General features: G+C 43.9%; 1 protein-coding gene across 2 annotated transcripts in view; it reads right to left on the bottom strand.

Moving 5' to 3' along the window:
• Positions 1–19497, bottom strand: part of LOC148036345 (uncharacterized) — a 145506-nt gene extending 126009 nt beyond the window's left edge. The window contains exons 1-3 of one of the 2 annotated variants that reach the window (XM_087679135.1): positions 19197–19497; positions 18617–18775; positions 18306–18527 (exon numbers count right to left, since the gene is read on the bottom strand). In XM_087679135.1, the coding sequence (XP_087535261.1) occupies positions 18306–18527; positions 18617–18775; positions 19197–19274 (459 nt within the window). In that variant the 5' untranslated portion in view covers positions 19275–19497. Of the gene's footprint in view, positions 1–18305; positions 18541–18616; positions 18776–19196 lie in introns of those variants that run through there. The other variant, XM_087679136.1, reaches the window with a different exon arrangement.
• Positions 19498–19752: the final 255 nt, after the last annotated feature.

Genomic DNA, 19752 nt, shown 5'->3' with positions numbered 1-19752 from the left:
GGCTTTCAAAGGCTACGGCATGGCCTTCTTGATTTAGCACTGCACCAATACAATCACCGCAAGCATCTGCTTCCAGCACAAATGGTTTTCACTAGCGACTTAGGCTTGTTGTCAGAAACCTTGCTTTGTCCTTTGTTTGGATATTGCTTCGCTATGTGGCCTGTTTGTCCACATTTAAAGCACTTCCCTTCTTTCATGAAGCGTTGCTTTTTTTCTTCGGAAAGTTGCTTTGCTTGTGGGTATAGATTGGAGCGAAATTGAGGAGCATTAGGAAGTGCATAGGGCTTCATCTTCTTTTGATTTGATGGCTGCTTTTGCCGCTGTTTTTGTCCTTCATTTGGGACTGAATACTCCTCATCATTAGCTACTCTCTTCTTATCATTCTTTTGGAATGATTTGTTGCCATTGTGCTCCATTTTCCATGTCTTAGCATGTTCAATGAGTTCCTTGAGACTAGAACAATGATAATGATTAAGAGCAGTACGAAGTTTAAAATGCAAACCTCCTTGAAACTTCCTAAGCTTTTCCGAACTCCTAATCTTCTTGAAATGTTGGACCTTCAAAAGTAGCTCCCAAAATCTCTTGGTATAGTCACCAAGTGACTCATTTTACCTTTGCCAAAGCCGATCCCATTCCATTTTTACATCTCTTTTGAAATAAACAGGAAGAAATTGGCTTTATATAATGCGAACAAAGGACCGCCATGATTTTGGGGCAGCATGATCATATTCCAACCCCATCCACCAAGTATAGGCTAAGTCGGTCAAATGTAAAGCTGCAAACTTAATCTTTTCTTTTTCTTTATACTTGTCACGACTATACAAAATTTGAAATTGACAAATAAACTTCAAAAGAAGATCAGGATTTCGGAAACCATCATACATACTGAACTTGATCTTCTTTTCAAGTTGAGATAGTGACTTAGTCTTCTTCTTCTTCTTATGCCTTCGTCCATGCCCGGATCTTGAGGTTGAAGATGATGAAGTGCTTGATGGGGATGAAGATGGAGACAAGGGTGAAGAATGTCGACGCCTTTGACGATGATGAGGTCTTCCTCCACAAGAAGGATGTGACTCTTCGTCACTAAAAGAGGGTCCATCAGAGTAGGCGCCAGATGACTTTGAAGAAGAGGATGAGCTTTGACGCGATCTCTTTCTTCGTCTTGAAGTAGAATGGAACTGCCTCTTAGAAGTAGTTGGACTTCTTGATCGGCTCCTTTCATTGGTATGGCTTTGTCTCCTTGAAGCAGATGGGCTTCTTTCCTTGAATTCTTTGGGATTCTCAACTTTTTCTAGTTTGAGAAGTTGCTCACGAATTTGCTGATTCTCCTCTCTAAGACTTTGAATGGCTTGCAAGATAGCACTCGACAAATCCATTGAGACTCTAAGAAAAATATGCTCAAGCACTCAATGCAAGGGCTGAAAACAAACAAACTTATAATTGTAAGCACTACCAGTGTTAGGGTGAGGACTGAGCCAAAGCTCTGATACCACTGTAAACGCCCCGAACAGCGTAGTATGCTTAACAATTATGATATTCGCTTGTTTTCGAGATTTAATATAAAAAAGAATGAACACTTAAAGCTGAAAATGAAAATTACTCACAAAATTACAGCCTGAAAATGTAAAAGTAATGGAGACAAGATTGAGGGTTGAAGATGGGCAACCCCCCCCACCCACCCCCCCACTCCGAAGGAATGTATTTCTGCTCAACCCAAGTCCCTTAGGGAAGAGCTCAATTACAATCAACCTGAGAGTGAGGAGAAGTAATTCTCACTCTCACAAGATCATGCAAAGATGTACAAACACACATGCATTATCTATTATGCAATGATAAGAATTGATTTCTTTACAGTATGAGAGAAGAAAGAGGGGAAATCAGCCTTTCTCCATAGTTGATCAGCAGTACATGGATAGAGCTTGCTTCTTGTTGCTAAAATGGAAGAAAGAGCTTGAGAAGGAGGTGTTGTAATGAATTTACAGGCTTGCTGTCCTGTAAAACAGCAGTGATAGAAGAGGGAATATGGAGGAATTTCATAATGGAGAAGTGGGGGAAGATGATGGGGATGGATGGGGCCAGTTTCTGGCTATCTGTGGGTGCTGTACATGAGTTTACAGCAAAGAAAAATGATGCTGAATGAAGAAAAACGAGGTCTTATTTATAGGAGAGGGAAGAGCTAGTACAAAAGGGAAAAGTGGAGTAGCATAAGACAAGTGTTCAGCCATATGTCATGAGATGTAACAAGTGGTGGGACACTTGGAAACTTGTGTGACAAGTGTGTTGACACTTGTCTCTTCTCTATGGCCTTCCTTTTTGGGCTGAATACTATCAAGAATAGAAACAACCAAATTTAGTAAGCACAGTCAGAGTACAGAATTTACTATTTTTAGAATGACGTCCCTATTTTTTAGAACTAGCATTTTTAGGCTAATTCGAGGCTCCTAAAATTTAGGAACATCCTAAAATTTAGGGACCCTCCCCCCCCCCAATATGGGTGTCATATGAAAGCTTTTTCCGTATACATCGCAAAAACGGTATCAAAATCTTCATGTGACTTTCCTATGCAAAGAAATGTGTATTTCAAGCTTTCAACCCACACATACACATTGTACAAGCATTTCATGATCATGCCATCTTGTTGATTGTAACTGTCTGTTCTAGCGGATCTAGCCCACACTTCAAGGCATCAATCCTTTCTGTGTGTGAGTCTAACCCTGATATGCGCGAGTTCTGGTCACAGGCGCCCAATCGGGCCATATAGGTGGAAGTGTGAACTATCTTTTCTCTAACCCACTGCGTGGGTCCACTATAACCTGTGACTACTCATCAATGGCCAGCTCCAATGCACTTTTCTTTATATCTAATTAGGGCAAAGAAAACAAATTTAATAAATCATTATATAGACAAATTAATGAAAAAGGATACAAATTCTGTTTCTATAGAGTTGTGACAGAGTAGTAGTGCTAGGAGATGGATAAGTGTGTGTAATTGCCGGTAGGGTGGATAATGCGGGGAAGTAGAGTACATTTGGAATTAATTCCAAAGTGCCCACCATGCATGCAAGAACTGTGCACAATGGATCCAAATGTAGATATGGACTAACTAGGCATGGGCATGGTAACCGCATGAGGAGTCCATGGAGAAGGGATTGGGACACGTGGAGTAAAAGATGGAAATCCCTGCATGCAAAACCTATTTTTCTCAAGGAGTTATTGCCAAATGGGTTTTGTTTCTTTGGTTCCATCGAAGGAAGGGATGTTACACTCCTTTTTACTTGCCTTTGCATCTTCTGCGTTCTTGCCACCTTTGGTTTTTCCTTGCAAAGAAGAGGCAACTAGTGTTAGCAGATATTAGTCAGCTCATGGTGTGAGTCTGTGTGCAGAGGCTGGGCATTTTATGTAGCATTTTATGGCACATTTTTGTGGCCATTTATGATGTATTTTTAGCATTTATTGCTGGCCGACCAGCATTAAATGCTGGCCGACCTGCATTTTATGCTCCCCACTTTTGTGGCTATTTATAGGGCTCCTCCTCCACAGTCTTCGGTGCTTCAACCATCAGTGGAGATCCTTCTGGGAGAGAGGAGCCGGTGCTGAGGAGCCCACGCAGCCAGTGACTCACCGTTGTATGCTACTGTCTCGTGTTCGATATGGATTCTATTTCCCAAGCATACATCTGAGTTCTCATCTGTCTACTGTGTTCATTTCTTCTTTCTTTCTTCTGTCTTGTGTTTCAGCATTTATTTCAGCATATTCTTTACGCTTCCATTGCTGCACCACTTCTGACATGGTATCAGATTTCAGGCTGCAACCTATTTGTGCTGTGTTTTCTTGCTGATTTCAGGAATTACACCCTTCTTGCTGATCAGCCAGCTGTTCTTCCTGCTGGCGACTGCTGTCCTTCCTGCTGGCGACTGCTGATTTGCTGCTGGCGACAGTGTTTCAGCATTTGCGTTTTGCGTTTTTCTGGACAGATTTGCATTTACTGCTGTTCCACTCTTTGCTGCCCATGTTTCCTTCATCAAACTGCTGGCAACAGTCTTTAGCCCCTGTTTCTTCAGTTTGCAGCCTGTGTTTTGCTGTTTATAGCATTATTTTTGCCTGTTTTTCTGACCATTCAGGCCGTTTTTGCTGTTTTTGGCAGTTTTTGACTGATTTTTTCACTTTGTGCAGCAGCTTTTGGCTTATTGTGGTCAGCCTTTGGGTTATATTGCATGTGAACTCACTATTTTTGGTGTTTTTGGTTGCGTTTTGGCTGTGCTCACTCTCCAAACGACCTTCTTTTCTTCTACTTCTCTTTTCTACCTCCTCCAGATGGCCCCTCCGTGCACCTCAAGTGAAGATAAGTTACATGGCCCTGATTACCTCACATGGAGTGCTGTCATGAAAGCTTGGTTTGTGCAGAAGCAGCTATGGTACATCGTCTGTGGAGCTCTTGCTCGACCTCTCCGTCCTTTTCCTCTTCCTGAAGACTTTGATGAGGACAACCATGAGGAAGCGGTACTCACATGGGACTCGGACGATGCCCGTGCTTACTCGGCGTTGCTTCGGTGTATTTCTAAAGCGGTCTTACCGGCGGTTACCTCCTGTAGGACATCTCCTGAAGTATGGCAGAAGTTGCAGTAGATGTACGAGGCACCTTCCACCATGCGGGTCGTCACACTTTATGGCCAGCTCCAGCAGATGAAGTTTGAGCCGAAAGATACTATTCAGTCTTTTCTTCTTCGTGTTACGCAGGTACAAGACCAGCTTCGGCACATGCAATTTGCTCTTCCCGAGGTGCATCTTGTCGGGACGGTCCTCTACAAGCTCCCCCCGGAGTTTGATGGAGTGGCCACTGCTTTGCGGGCGCAGACATCATCGACTCCTGTCAGTTTTACACATATGACCTCGATGCTTCTTGAGCATGAGGCATCCTTGAGATTATAGGGGCGGCTTCCGGCACATTATGGAGGTGAGGCTTATGTAGCTTCAGAGAGGGGTGACGGGAAGAAGAAGTCGAAGGCCCAGTGTTATCACTGTGGCAAGAAGGGACATTTGCGGAAGGACTGCAAGAAGTTAGCGGCTTCCAGGAAGAAGGAGCAGAAGACGAAGCGGGATGCTGACTCTACCGATGAGTTCTCTCCTTCATCAGACTCCGACTCCGATCCTCTGACCAAGGTGAAGTCCAAGGCGCGGAAGGGATCCTCTTCTTCGGATCGCGGGAAGGGCTTGGTGGCCCCTTCCTCGGCTGCTTTCTAGTGGTGGTGACGCGGTCATCCCTCACGACTCTCTTGTGCCAGAGAGGAAGTGTGAGCGGGTGTTGGTGGGGCTGCAGTGCCTCATCTATATTTTGATACAGGTGCACAGGTTCCAGAGAGGGACGTCCCTGACGCATCGACGGTATCTGGCAGTGAAATCCTAGAGACTGGTGTTGATTTCTGGGTTCATGATGAGCTGTTCTTCTTGACAGAGAGCGAGAGGCTTTCGTCTGGAGCTCACATGAGGGGACACTTTGGTGGTTTGGCCAAAGGCGGAAACTCCATGGTCACATGTTCAGAGACATGTTTGGCAGATTGGCTTTGTATGTCCTGAGTGACATAGGTGACATTACACAGAGAGCTGATATGAGTCTTCTCTATTTTCCGGTGTTGTTGGTACGATCGACATCGACATCGAATACTCTCCGAGGCATCTTGGTGGTGGGCTGGCCACTCACCGCTTGGACATCCATGGTCCTTCTAGTGTTTCTTTGTTGTGTAGTTTATGATTCTCCATCATTGTACTATTTCATTGTATCTGATCACACATGATCTGAGAGAGGGTGTTAGCAGATATTAGTCAGCTCATGGTGTGAGTCTGTGTGCAGAGGCTGGGCATTTTATGTAGCATTTTATGCAGTATTTTATGGCACATTTTTGTGGCCATTTATGATGTATTTTTAGCATTTATTGCTGGCCGACCAGCATTAAATGCTGGCCGACCTGCATTTTATGCTCCCCACTTTTGTGGCTATTTATAGGGCTCCTCCTCCACAGTCTTCGGTGCTTCAGCCATCAGTGGAGATCCTTCTGGGAGAGAGGAGCCGGTGCTGAGGAGCCCACGCAGCCAGTGACTCACCGTTGTATGCTGCTGTCTCGTGTTCGATATGGATTCTATTTCCCGAGCATACATCTGAGTTCTCATCTGTCTACTGTGTTCATTTTTTCTTTCTTTCTTCTGTCTTGTGTTTCAGCATTTATTTCAGCATATTCTTTACGCTTCCATTGCTGCACCACTTCTGACAACTAGACCCCTCTCTAAATAAGAGTATGGGGAGGACTTCTTGTGGACTTGATCGCGCACCCTTGAGCAATGCAAGAACTAACACGCAAACTCATAGAAGGTCAGTAATCAGGGCAAGGAGATAATGTGCTGAATGAAATGGAAGTACTCTTCAAGCAACTTACTGAATGGAACCTAATCGTCATCTAACTTCGGAGAGCCACTAGTGGCAAACTCAACAAGTAATCACCGATATTTGACCAACTTGACTTTCGGATCATCCCCTTCCTTAATGGAAAACTCCTGAAGCTCAAAATCAAGATTGATACATCAAGTGCAATCTCACACTACATAGTGGTCAATGAGATGACTTCAATACTCAGAGATGAGGGAAAAATGTTATAATCAAGGTGAGCTTATCAAGTGTCCAACATAGTAGACCAACAATGCAGTCCCAAAGTCCCCGAGATTGAAGAACTTGTTACATAAAGTTCGACCAAGTGGTGAAATTCGACCTATTAAAACAAGTCTTATCCATGAAGGCATTCTTGGTCATTGCAATAGGAGTGGTAGTGCTAGGAGATGGATAAGGTGTGTAATACTTGGAATTAATTCTAGAGTGTCCACCATGCTGTTAGAGATTGTCATCCCCTGTACATGCATTCTTTATGTATATATGCATTTCTTATCAGTCAGGCATTCGAGAGCAGTTTCATTAGTGTGCTGTGGGTGACACATGCCAGTTTTGTAGAGTCCGTACAGTCAGTCGCATTTATTGCAGGTATGCCATGTGGCAACACTGGGACAAGTCGCACGTGTGATGCCACATCAACAGTTTCATACGCTACGTGTGCAATCAGACAAGCTGTCCATACAGTCAGACAGCAGGCTAGTACAGTCAGCTACATTAAATGCATCCAACAACATATTTTTTGTCATTTCTTTTCAGGCTATTTATTGCCTGCCTTCAGCACACAAATAGACACATTCTAATCGCAGGATTCTAGAATTCTAATCATGGAGATTGCACAGCCCGTGAGATCTTCGAGGTGGAGACATACGCAAACATATGCTCTATGCCCATGTACATATTTGCTTCCTTATTCAGCATTCTTCATTGCAAATTTTCTGTGTTCTACTGTCTCTTTCTCTCTCTTCTCTCTATTTACTCTATCTCTCAAACTTGGTCATAGCTTCCGCACCACTACACTCTGACACATGCATGCAAGAAGTGTGCACAGTGGATCCAAATGTAGGTATGGACTAACTAGGCATGGGCATGGTAACCACATGAGGAGTCCATGGAAGAGGGATTGGGACATGCGGAGTAGAAGATGGAAATCCCTGCGTAGAAGTGATCCAAGGAATCTGTGACGGCACAGCATAAGCAAAGAATGGAAATCCCAGCATCTGAAAGGTCAATGAACATGCATGTGTGTCCAGGGGTAGTGAGAAAGATGCCCATCACAGCCGTCCTAGAGTGAAAAGAAGTGCTCACTTGTGGTTACGTAGAAGATAGTCTAAAAGGATAGCATTCCCCCTAACGATGTATGGGGGTGCAAAGGGGTAGTGAAGTGAGGGTACGGAGAATATGGTGCGGAGAAAGAGAAAGTGCTATGAGCGAAGATGGAGGATCCAAACTCCTAGTGTGTTGGATGCGGGAGTGGAGTGTACTCCAAGGTTTTGGAATGAAGAGAGGAAATTGAGGTGTGGATTAGAAGAGGTTGGGATGGAAGGGATTTGAGAAGAGTGGTTTACATGCTCAAGTGAAACAGAAGATGTAGATATACCTAATGAAGGATGTCTACTTCAAGAGCCCCCTCTATTGAAGTTTACATACAGAAAATCATCCAGATCTTGCACACCAAAAGGAGAAACCTAAGAGAGTGTTAATGGATATGACTCAAAGGGGTTGTACGACCTGACATTGGGTTTGGCTGAAATGAAGGAGATGGATCACCAATCATCCAATGTCATATGTCCTCCATGATTGGAGTGGTGGCCAGCCTCACCAACCGATCTAGATGGTGTAGCAATGCTGGTAGGAGGGGGTGTAAGATCGACTAAACGTGATGTGCAAGTACTCTTCAAACCCCTTCTCTGTCATAAAACTGAAATCTGGAATAGGAGAAAACAAAGAAGATGAAGGTGACGGTGGGGTGTCATATTCCTCATTGAGTCCATAATGCCTCCTCAAGGAGTACAACCAAAACGCAACATAGACTACACTTATCACCAATTCACATGCAACGAAAGCTGAAACAAGGAAAACCTGATCAAACACAACAAAAAAAGGATCGAAAAGAAAGAAAACAGCCAAGAATCACTACCAGAAGCTTGAAAACATTGTCGTCCAACCTGAAAGGCCATTAGATGCACAAAATGCAGCAGTTGTTAGTGAAAATGCACACTGTAATGGCACTAGATGTAGGCGAATAGCAATAAGATAGTGCAAAACATTAAAATGCAAGCAGCAGGAAAATAGCACCCAAAGCCCAAACATGGACATCTGATACCATGTCAAAAGTGGGTGCAATGATGAAAACATGGGAATTTGCTGCAATAGACTACATTGTTGAGCTAAAATATGCATTACTTGCTGATTACCTCTTAAACAGCCCCAAAACACACTAAAAAATGCTCTTTTAGAGTAAAAACCCTAAAACGGGGAGCGGTTCGAGAGAGTTTAGTGGAAACCCTAAAATGAGGAGCAGTTTGAGAGAGTTTAGTGGAAACCCTAACTTGGGAGGCTCCAATCCACATCTATAAATAGACAAGCTGCCCACCATTCAGCCATCCTCCTTGTTTGCAGGTTATACCAGCCCACACACCCTCTGCTGTTGTTGGCGCCCAGTTTCCAGCCCGCAGCCCGCCTCCATCTGTTGTCCAGCCATCATCAACTACAGCTATATTATCCTCAACCTATCCATTGTTGTAGGCGACAGCTCTCAGCTACTGGCAACTACTCCAAACTATCCAAGACTGCTGTTCAACCTGTCGTCCATCATTGCCAAGGTTAGCCAGCCGTGTTTACAGCATTGTAGGTCCTAACACTCTCCGACACACCTTCTCCAACTGTTTCCCTGCTGTTTACAGCACCTGTGCATAGTTTCCAGCTTCTGACGGCGGTACACTGCTGCGTTTACCAATTTCCAACCTCTAGACTGCTGCATTTTGGTGACCAACCTGCTGCCATTCACTATTCAGCACTCTTATACTCTGAGTGGTGGTCACAGACTTGGGATCCATCTCTGGTGGACGTCACACTCCGACATTGCTCTACCCTTGAGCACACTGTACACTCTTACATTCATTTACAGCATTCATTCACTTCAGAGTTGTGTTCTCTCTCTCCCTTCTTTTGTTTGTGTTTGAGTTTCTGTGTTTGAGTTTTGAGTTTTGAGTTTAGGGTTTGAGTTTTGCTCTCTGTGTCTGTGTCTATCTCTTTGTGTTTCTATCGTAGTCGTACACTCTATGTGTCCTCAGTGCAAACCCTAGCAGTTTTCTTTGCAGGTATCAGAGTCGGTGCTCTTGTAAAGAATATCCTGCGGATATTGTGGAGAGCTAGTCTTTGGGCAAGGCATACAATACAACTCGTAACCGAATCACAATGTCCTAGACACCTTCTTCTCTAGTTCTTATGATGTACTATCAAGCTTCTCCATCATTGGAGGCCTTGAGATAGCATTATGGACTTGGTGAGGAGGACGACACTCCACTTTCACCTTCACCTTCTTCTTCTTCTCCTATTCCAGATTTCACTAACATGACAGAGAAGAACTTTGAGGAGTACTATCGCAACAAGTAGAGTGATGTTTACACCCCTCCTACCAGTTTTGCTACCACATTCAAACCGGTTGGTGAGGCTGGCCACCTCTTCGATCATGGAGGACATACGGCATTCGGAACGTCTGGCGATCCATCTTCATCATCTCAGCCAGGTCCAATGTCAGGTTTGTACAATTCTTTTGTGTTGCATGAATCAAAACCCTCACCTGTTCTTCTTTTGAGATACAAGATCCAGATAGCTTTACGTATGTGAACTTCAATAGAGGGGGCTCACAAAGCAAACGGAATTCAGGTAAATCTACAGCTTCTGTTTCATTTGAGCATATCACACACACTTTTCACTTCCCTCCCATCCCACCCTCTTCTATATCACACCTTGATCACCTCTCATCATCTTTCCAAAATGTTGGATTACACTCCACATCTGTATCACACACCCTAGGGGTTGGATCTTCCATCTCTGCTCCTAGCACCTTTTCCTTCTCCACCCCATTCTCTACCTCTTTGCACCATGGTACTTCGTTAGGAGGGAATGCCACCCTTTAACACAGTGCCTCTCACCTTTCAACAAAGGAGCACACCCATAACTCCTAGGTCGACTGTGATGGGCATCCCCCTCACTATCCCCAGCTTCACATCTCACATGACCACTCAAACGCAGGGGTTTCCATCCTCAGCTTATGGTGCATCTTCACACTCTCCTTGGGTTACACCTATGTAGGGATTCCCATCTTCTGCTCCCCATGTTCCCATACCACCTCCTTGGGTTTCTCATGTGGCTACCATGCCCATGCCTAGTCAGCCCATCCCTACCTATGGATCCACCTTGCACACTACTCGCATGTCTGGTGGTCACTTTGGGGCCCATTCCCAAGTATACTCCACTCCTCCATCCTACCCCCACTACACTTTTTCACACTATCCGTCTCCGAGCACTACCACTCCTGTTGCAACAGCCAAGAATACCTTCACGGATAAGACACATTTTAACGGGTCAAATTTTACCACTTGGTCTAATTTCATGCAACAAGTGCTTCGATCTCAGGGTCTTTGGGACCTCGTCATTGGTCTAGAGCCTATGTTGGACCCTCGACTAGCTCACCCTGACTACATCCATCAATGGAGAGTCCGCAATGCCATAGCCAATATTGAGCTGATGTAGCGGTTGCTTCTTGAGTTTCACTCTCAGTTGCAGCACTTCCCAGTCGCATCAAAGCGTTGGAGTCACCTTCTTGACTGCTATGCGGCTCGTGATCGTACTCGGCGCATCAATCTCGACTTTGAGCTTCAAGAGTTGTCTATTAAGGAAGGGGATGATCCGAAAGTAAAGCTGGCTGAATATAGGCGGTTACTTGCCGAGTTCGCCACTACTGGCTCTCCAAAGTCAGATGACGATTAGGTTACATTCTTCTTGAACAAGTTGCCCGAAAAATACTTCAATTTCATGAAACACATCATCTCCCAACCTCGATTGCCAACCTTCTACGAGTTTAAGTACTAGTCCTTGCGTTATGCAAGGCTGCATGATCAAGTCCACAAGAAATCCTCATCACAGCCTTATTCAGAGCAAAGGGGGTTGGTTGCCTTATCTTCGAGAGGGAAAACGACCAGTAGCAAGAACTCGCAAGATGCAAAGGCAAGCCAATCAAAGAGTGACTCCTCCTCCTCAGATGGAACCAAAGAATCTAGACCTATCTAGCAGCAACTTCCCTAAGAAAAACTGTTTTTGTACACACTGCCAGAGAGGAGGCCATGTGGACGAGGAGTATCGCTCCAAGGCCCAAGGTCTCCACCTAAAAAGCCTCTGCAGACCGCTGCGACGACTGCACAGTCCAGTAGGGCTACACCTTCCGCTCCTGCTTCATCTGCTCCTTCAGCACCCGCCGTTGCTGTTGGACATGTGGCTCGAGTACAGCCTCAGCAGCCCAACTCTTTCACTACCCCTGAGGGACTGGCTAATTGATCTGCAGGTTCCAATCCCGTTGCACTTCAAGCATCCATCACACTTTCCTCTCCACCTCGTCAGGCATTCCCTTAGCAGACCCCTGCTACTAGACGTACACGATGGTGGCCACCTTCTTAGACTAGCATATTTCTAGATCCTTTCGGATACCCTAGGTCAATAGTCTAGCATTCATTTTTCGCACTCTTAGAGTAGGGCCCATAGGATTCATTATCCTTAGCTTTTCCATTCTTTTGTCTTCCATTGCATTTACTCACGCACATTCATTGTATTTATTTTGAGCTAGATTTTCTTTTTGTTATGTTTTGCTTTGGAGCATCTCACCACTAACCTTTGTGTTTGTAGATTCTCATCTCTTTTGCAGGGTTTTATCTTACAGTGTAGGACTAACTTGCAGATTGCTTTGGTCCTACCTAGGCTAGAGACATGGGATGCACATTGTTCTTTTCATGGTTTCATCATCCTACGAGTGCTTGCTCTTCTTCTAGCACAACAGTTTTCCCTCCCGAGGCGGATCATACAGCATCTCTCTCGATGCTATCATGGCGGTGACTTCTACCTTGCTCTTCTAGCGGGGTGCTTCATCCACTTTCTCTTCTTTCATTCCTTATAGTTCTCAACACCATATGAAGACCGACATCAAGCTCCTCTTCCTTCTTCGGCATCTACATCCAGGTTGAGAGAGGGTTCCTACCCTTGTGGATACTCTACACACTTTAGCACTTTGTCTTTGACATCGGCTTCTTCCCCTGTTGTACCTTACCCTTTGCATTGCATGATTTCATCATCTTTGTACTAGGGCGCTTGGGCAAGTGAACAATTTTCCCATGAGGAACACTGTTCAAGTAGTACCTACTGCATGAGCATTCTTCAATATGTAGCATACTTTGCATCTCATTGTATAGAGCACCACTTGAGCGGATCCTAAGCTGTTTCCACCACGGCTGTTGTTACCACACCACCATTCTCCATCACGTGGATACCTCATCACTTATTTTTCCTCGTCATCGACACCCTGAGAAGTTGAGTTGGCTTGTTCTATTTTGTGATGTGTTGGATGTACCCTTCCTACTCTCGTCTTCTAGGTCACTATTACTCAATCGGCCACATCCCATAAAATTTAACTCCATTATTCACCAAAAAAAAAGTTCAAAGTGGTTCAATCCGCCTTTTTAGGACTTGGTAGGCCACTAGGCAGTCGACGTGCACCCTTTGTCCTATGCCCTGTCCTCTTTGGGGTGACTACTTGGATTCCCATGGTAAGATAACCATCGCCTCTGTAGTCTTGGTAGGTCACTGGGCAGCCGACGTGCACCCTTTGTCCGATGCCCTGGCTGCTTTGGGGTGGGATGCCTTGGGGTCAATAAACATCACAATGGTTGGCCTAACCTTTCGGCTCAGTTTTGGGCCTGAGAGGTGGTGTTGAGCTAAAATATGCATTACTTGTTGATTAGCCTCTTAAACAACTCCAAACACAATAAAAAATGCTCTTTTAGAGTAAAAACCCCAAAACGAGAAGCGGTTCGAGAGAGTTCAGTGAAAACCCTAAAACGGGGAGCGGTTCAAGAGAGTTCCATGGAAACCCTAACTTGGGAGGCTCCAATCCACATCTGTAAATAGACAAGCTACCCACCATTCAGCCATCTTCCTTGTTTTGCAAGTTACACCAGCCCACACACCCTCTACTGCTGTTGGCGCCCAGTTTCCAGCCCGCAGCCCGCCTCCATCTGTTGTCTAGCCATCATCGACTACAGCCATATTATCTTCAGCCTGTCCATTGCTGTAGGCAACAGCTCTCGACTGCTGGCAACTGCTCCAAACTATCCTGGTCTGCTGTTTAGCCTGTCGTCCATCAATGTTGGGGTCAGCCAGCCTGCGTTTACAGCATTGCAGGTCCTGACACTCTCCGGCACACCTTCACCAGCTGTTTCCCTACTGTTTACAGCACTTGTGCATAGTTTCAAGCTTCCGATCGATGGTACACTGCTGCATTTACCAGTATCTAGCCTCCAGACTGTTGCACTTTGGTGACCAGCCTGCTGCTATTCACTATTCAGCACTCCTACACTCGGACTGGTGGTCACAAACTTGGGATCTGTCTCCAATGGACGTCACACTCCGACATTGCTTTGCCCTTGAGCACACTATACACTCTTACATTCATTTACAGCATTCATTCCCTTCACAGTTGTGTTCTCTCTCTCTCTTCTTCTGTTTGTGTTTGAGTTTCTATGTTTGGGTTTTGAGTTTTGCATTTAGGGTTTAAGTTTTGCCCTCTATGTCTATCTCTTTGTGTTTCTGTTGTGGTCGTACACTCTGTGTGTCCTCAATGCAAACCCTAGCAGTTTTCTTCTCATACACAACACAAGAAAGAAGAAGACTATAAAAGAAAAGAAGAACACTGCAAAGAGGAACTCAAAAGAATGCTCAAAAAATGGAATCCCTATACCAAGTATGAGATAGTCAAATACAACAATGAGTCACCAGCTCTATGGACATTGGCACCGTCTCCCTCTCTCCAATGGGACCTGCTCAGAAAGTTTACTAGTGATGAATGACTCTGGAGGAGAAACCAGACCAATAAATAGGACACCAATCACGAAAGGTCGGCCAGTAAATAATAAAATAGTTAGAGCTGGTTGACCAGCCAAAAATGACCAGAACCTCATAAATCAAGCACCAGAGAATGCACAAGGGAAATATTGTGCCCAGCACACTAGACCACATACAAACTCAAACATAAACTGATTATCCTGCTAATGATCTCCCACATGACCAAGACTAAATCATCAATGTTAAATGAGATAGTCAAAGCAAAGATTGGGGCTCCACATATTGTAGCTGAGGTCCTCTTCCAAACAATCACCTTCATGCATAGGTTTTGGAGTCTCCATAGATATAGATATTCTAGAATTGCACCAAAGTCATCCAAATAGCTTCCAACATAGGGTGATACTATTAGCTCACATATGTATACCTGTTTTTCTCTATGTCAATCCCCTAATTGTGAGCCTTTTCCAATGTGTGGCAATGACGATTAGAGCTCTAGCACTTTCTATGTCCATCAATCCTTTGTGTGTGACAGCAATGTCTAGGCACATCAGATGGAGATTAGGGCTTCTCAGATCTGTCCTCTGCATTTCCTCTGTCCAAATCTGAATTTCCAGATCTGTTCTCTTCCAGCCTATCCAGCAACCCACACAGCTCTCTCCGATAGAAGTGACTTCATTCCCTGCATGCCGTGCTCACTTTCAGGCAGGCAGGGGTGGCATTTTTCCTGGACAGGGCAGAATCTCCAAGCTGGGGGGACACTTTTGACAGGTCAGTTCAGGATGGACCATTTATTTCAGGTCAGCTTTCTGTTCAGCATGTATGTGCATATCCCGAGGAGAAGCACTGGAAGAAAATAACCTCACCTTTGTCCTGGTATGAAGGAGGGAGCAATGGAGCCTACATCCACATATGATCGTACCATTATGACTGAATCCATCTTCACACACATTGGGTGGAGAATCCTCCTATAGCTTGCTCATCTTCTGTGAAGCCTTGGATCATGGGTAGTGGTGCATCCTATCACTTCACATTTAGGTGTGATTCACTCCAGGATCTCTATCATCAAGAGGGCTTTGCCATCATGGGTGGCATTTCATCCATGCCTATTTCTGGTGTGGGCACCATGTCATTACATCCTAACATCCTCATTCAAGCTTCATAGAGGAAGTCCTACATATTTTGGATTTTGGTTTCTGTCTCATCTCAGTTTATGGCCTTAACCAACTCAGTATTCACCAAGGAGCAGGTCTTTGCAGAGGATGCTACCTTAGAAGGTATCTTTGAATAGGTCTTCAAGAGCATGGGCTTTATCAGCTCTATTTTCCAATATCTACTCCTCCTGAGCAAGTTCCTCCTCGGCATCTCCCCATTGCTTCACCCATTCCCATCAAGCTATCTCTCCTTTGATGATCCTTTTAGAACCCCTATCCCATTCAAAGGGGGATCATCTACATAGATGGGCATAACAAACTCCATGAAGTCTTCTTCATAGGAAGTTCAGATAATTATCAGAGAATAAAATAGAAGAGGCATAAATATTCAAAATATGGAGCTTTCTTGAAGCCCTAGCTATAGCAGTTTTGACAAGTTCTAAGATCTATAGAAGTGAAATTTCTCCATCCCTTTTAGCTGATTAAGTGATTTTATGGGTGACAAAAGCCCTAAAATAGCACAAGCAATAATTGTGCGTAGGGAGAGAATTATCAGCAGCAAGATCACGCTATCATAACTGTGCCTCTTTTGGCAGATCACACAATGTTGGGTGCAATTAGCTTCATTATCAAGGTTTAAAGTGCTAGGGCAAAGCATCTTGATGTAAGCAAGCTGGCCACGAGAGGATTTTCGAAATGGTGAAGCAGAAAGGAAGATTTCCGTCCTCCATTATTGGAGCCAGGTGGGCAAGAGATGTAGGTGAGAGATTCTAGCCTTTTGATATTTGAATATAAGCATGCATGGATTAGTCACTAATCATGTTGATTAGTGTGGAAACAATGTAGGGAGATCAGAGATGACTCTGATACCATGTTGGAAATCAAACAATGATTAATCTATGAAGCAATGAGCACACATCTTGCAAATGGAATGAGGGACAATGAGAACAAAAGGTAGAGTCCTGCAAGATTGATAGTTTATTCATGAGTTGAGGCCTCTTTCATAGACCAAATACAAAATTGTGAGAGCAAACCAACCACCCAGAAAACCATCATCTAAAATACCACTAGGTACCTGAAAGATTTCGCCACACTTGGCTTCCCCTTCCACCATAATAGAGATAGTTCCTATGCTGCTAGGTTTCCACTAATTGGAACTACAATAATTACAACAAGATAGAGATGAGAATGAAGATGGAGAAGAAGAGTGCCTCTTTTAAAGGCCAAAGGTTAAAGGTAACCTATAAACCTTCACAAAATGCAATAAGGTCTAGAGAGTGTTCACACTAGCTTCCACATTCTTACACACCTTAGTATGTGTTCGTACAAATAAGGGGGATAAATATCCAACAATAGCCCCTCTATAGTGTCTCAAAATTTCAAACCCCATATCTACTTGGGCAAATAGGCAAGAAATAGAAAGAAGTGGCACCATCTCCACATTTAACATAAAAGATATATTGCCCACAAGAAACTCTCCACACAAATACCTCAGCATAAAGGATCTTGGACTTCCATAGTAACACAATCTATCCCACCATTACACAGCCATCTCAACATCACCACATCTTGTTCGCCATCTTTGTGACCCATCTTATGATACATCTCATTTGCTAAATGCTTCACTAAATCATCAAGGTTGGCAAGTTAAATCTTGCCAAGGTATAGAGCCTCAAATTGTGTACTGTCTAATTTCTCCTCTAACCTAGACCACTGCAATGTCTAAGCATGAGAAAATACTGTCAACAATGGCTACTCCCAACTGTTGATGAATGGCAATATGTTCCATTGTCTTTAGGTCCAATCTTGCCGACAAGTATAGGACAGGAAACAAGGAACTATGATAAGAGAACTGAATGAGGACTTTGAAGTCATTGAGTAGCATTTAGGACATGCTGTCAAGAGGCCTGAATCAGTGTATTTCTATGAGAAATCGCATCCTCAGTTTTGACGATAACTATTTAATAGTGTTTCTTTGAACATGTCCTATAAGAGGGTTAAGCAAAGAGCTACCACCATTTTCCCTAACATCTAGTATAGCAGCCCTAGACATATGCTTCAAAGTAACCACATGCTCCCAAGACCGCCAAACCCAACATGGACAGTTTACCTTTTTCTTCCACAACATGAAGTGAATAGGTTGCATCAATTCATCCTGAGCAGAGCCCAAGGTAAGAATGACAAGAATGAAATGTTTATACAACAGCTAGCCCAGAGGCTTACAATATTTTACAACTAAAGATCCATCACAACAAACTCTGAAGTGCAGATCTGGCCCAAAACCCAGCTGTCTGGTCACCAGTGCTGTATGGACAATCCTACCCTGCCATCCAAGTGCTCCTCCATGCAACTAATGTTTGAGTTGTGACTGCAAATGTGAAGTTCTCATAAATAATCACTTTGTTTGTCCAAAAAGATCAGTTTACTGCCATAAGTATTCTGGCACAATAAAAAGAGTCGGTTATCACACTCATTCAAGCTATCCTTAAGACCCTAAAGGATAGAAAAGCCATCTTCCATTATAGATGCATTCTTATTTTCCCTAAAATGAACTATCAAATGATCAGATCATGATTGCTTTTTCTTGAAAAAAGAACTACTTTATACCTTCTGAAGCCTATTTTCAGCTTGCTGAATATGAATTTGGGTAGTTCGATGCTTTTTCCATCCTGCCTTATAGCCACCCATTTTCTTCTTTGCATCCAATTCTCTTGCAGTTGTGTCTGAAACAGCAGCTTCTAACTGGCGTAACGTCTTAGTTTCTGCCTCAACCAAAATACTGTACTTCTTTGCTTCATCTAACAAATGAGCCATTTGCTGGCGGTAATCCTGAATAGTCAGCCTGATCTAAACATTAGTGCAAATCACACACATTATTATCTTGTAATTGAAGAAACCAATAGAAGACACATAATCACCTTGATCACATAGGTATCAACCATCTCCTGGAGGGCATAGTTATCTGACTTGAGGTTGTCCAACAGTGCTTGCTGACGTCTCATCAAACCCTCAGTGTCAATATGGTAATGTCTTTTGTCCTTCTCAAGCATTCTGTAAGCTTGATGGACACCTTGTAACTGTTGATCACAAGGCATCAACAAAGAGAGTTTAGATTGGATATCCATGGCTTACCACACACTCATCGTGCATTCATGACATGTATTTGGCTTGAGTAATGACCCTGAACGGCGTGTCGATGGTATGAGAAGTGGTGATATGCTTCTCTCCACAAAGTGAAAATTGATGTGACAATGACAGGTGAATGACATCGATGGCCTATGTGGATGGATGTAGATATGCAGTATATGTCACGTTGGCATCCAGATGAAGCGCTGACACATGAGTATGCGGTATACTCTGTCTTTTTCTGACTATGCTATGGGTCCGGCCACAAGCCATGCCATCTCAAATCTTGCATTGTCTACATTTTACTGGCACTCTTAAAGATCCATGCGAACAGCGAGAGCGGAACAATAATTCATGGCTTGAGATGCTCACCTTAGCTGCGTTTTGGCGCGTGGAACCATCCGAGGCTGAAAGGACGTCTGTGTGTTGGCAAAAATCGCCGTCCTCCATCCTTACCTGTTATGGCTATCAACAGATGCTACGGAAGATGTCTGCCGACGACTGGCTGGTTTATGAAAAGCCTGATTTCATGCACTGAGAGCGAAGAGCCGTCATCACCAGCAGCATCGTGGTCGTCGTTCCTCTTCTTCGTCCGTCATCCATGCCGGGGTTGGCAAACAGCGCGAGATGCCACGAGGCACTATTTTCTCAAAATTCAGGGAAAGAGCGATCAATTTTTGGGACTTGCTCTTTAGAGAGAAAGCCTAGCCAACTTTCATTTAAGATACTTGCAAGTTTTTTTTTATAATGCACTTTTTCCATTCAGATAAGCAAATAAATATTTACATCACCCTTTTAAACGTTTCAGGTCATTGGCCATTGACCGACATACAGAATCAGGGCATTGAGCCTAGCTTTTGAAAATCCTTTGCTTCTTAAACTCTAATGAAATATTCAATAGCTTCCAACAAAATTGCTAGTTTTTCAA

Source organism: Lygodium microphyllum, chromosome 5 (genome assembly GCF_053477565.2).
Source record: "Lygodium microphyllum isolate KBCC chromosome 5, Lygodium_microphyllum_v1.1.10, whole genome shotgun sequence".
NCBI classification, from domain to species: domain Eukaryota; kingdom Viridiplantae; phylum Streptophyta; class Polypodiopsida; order Schizaeales; family Lygodiaceae; genus Lygodium; species Lygodium microphyllum.
This window is presented reverse-complemented; position numbering and strand designations above follow the sequence as displayed.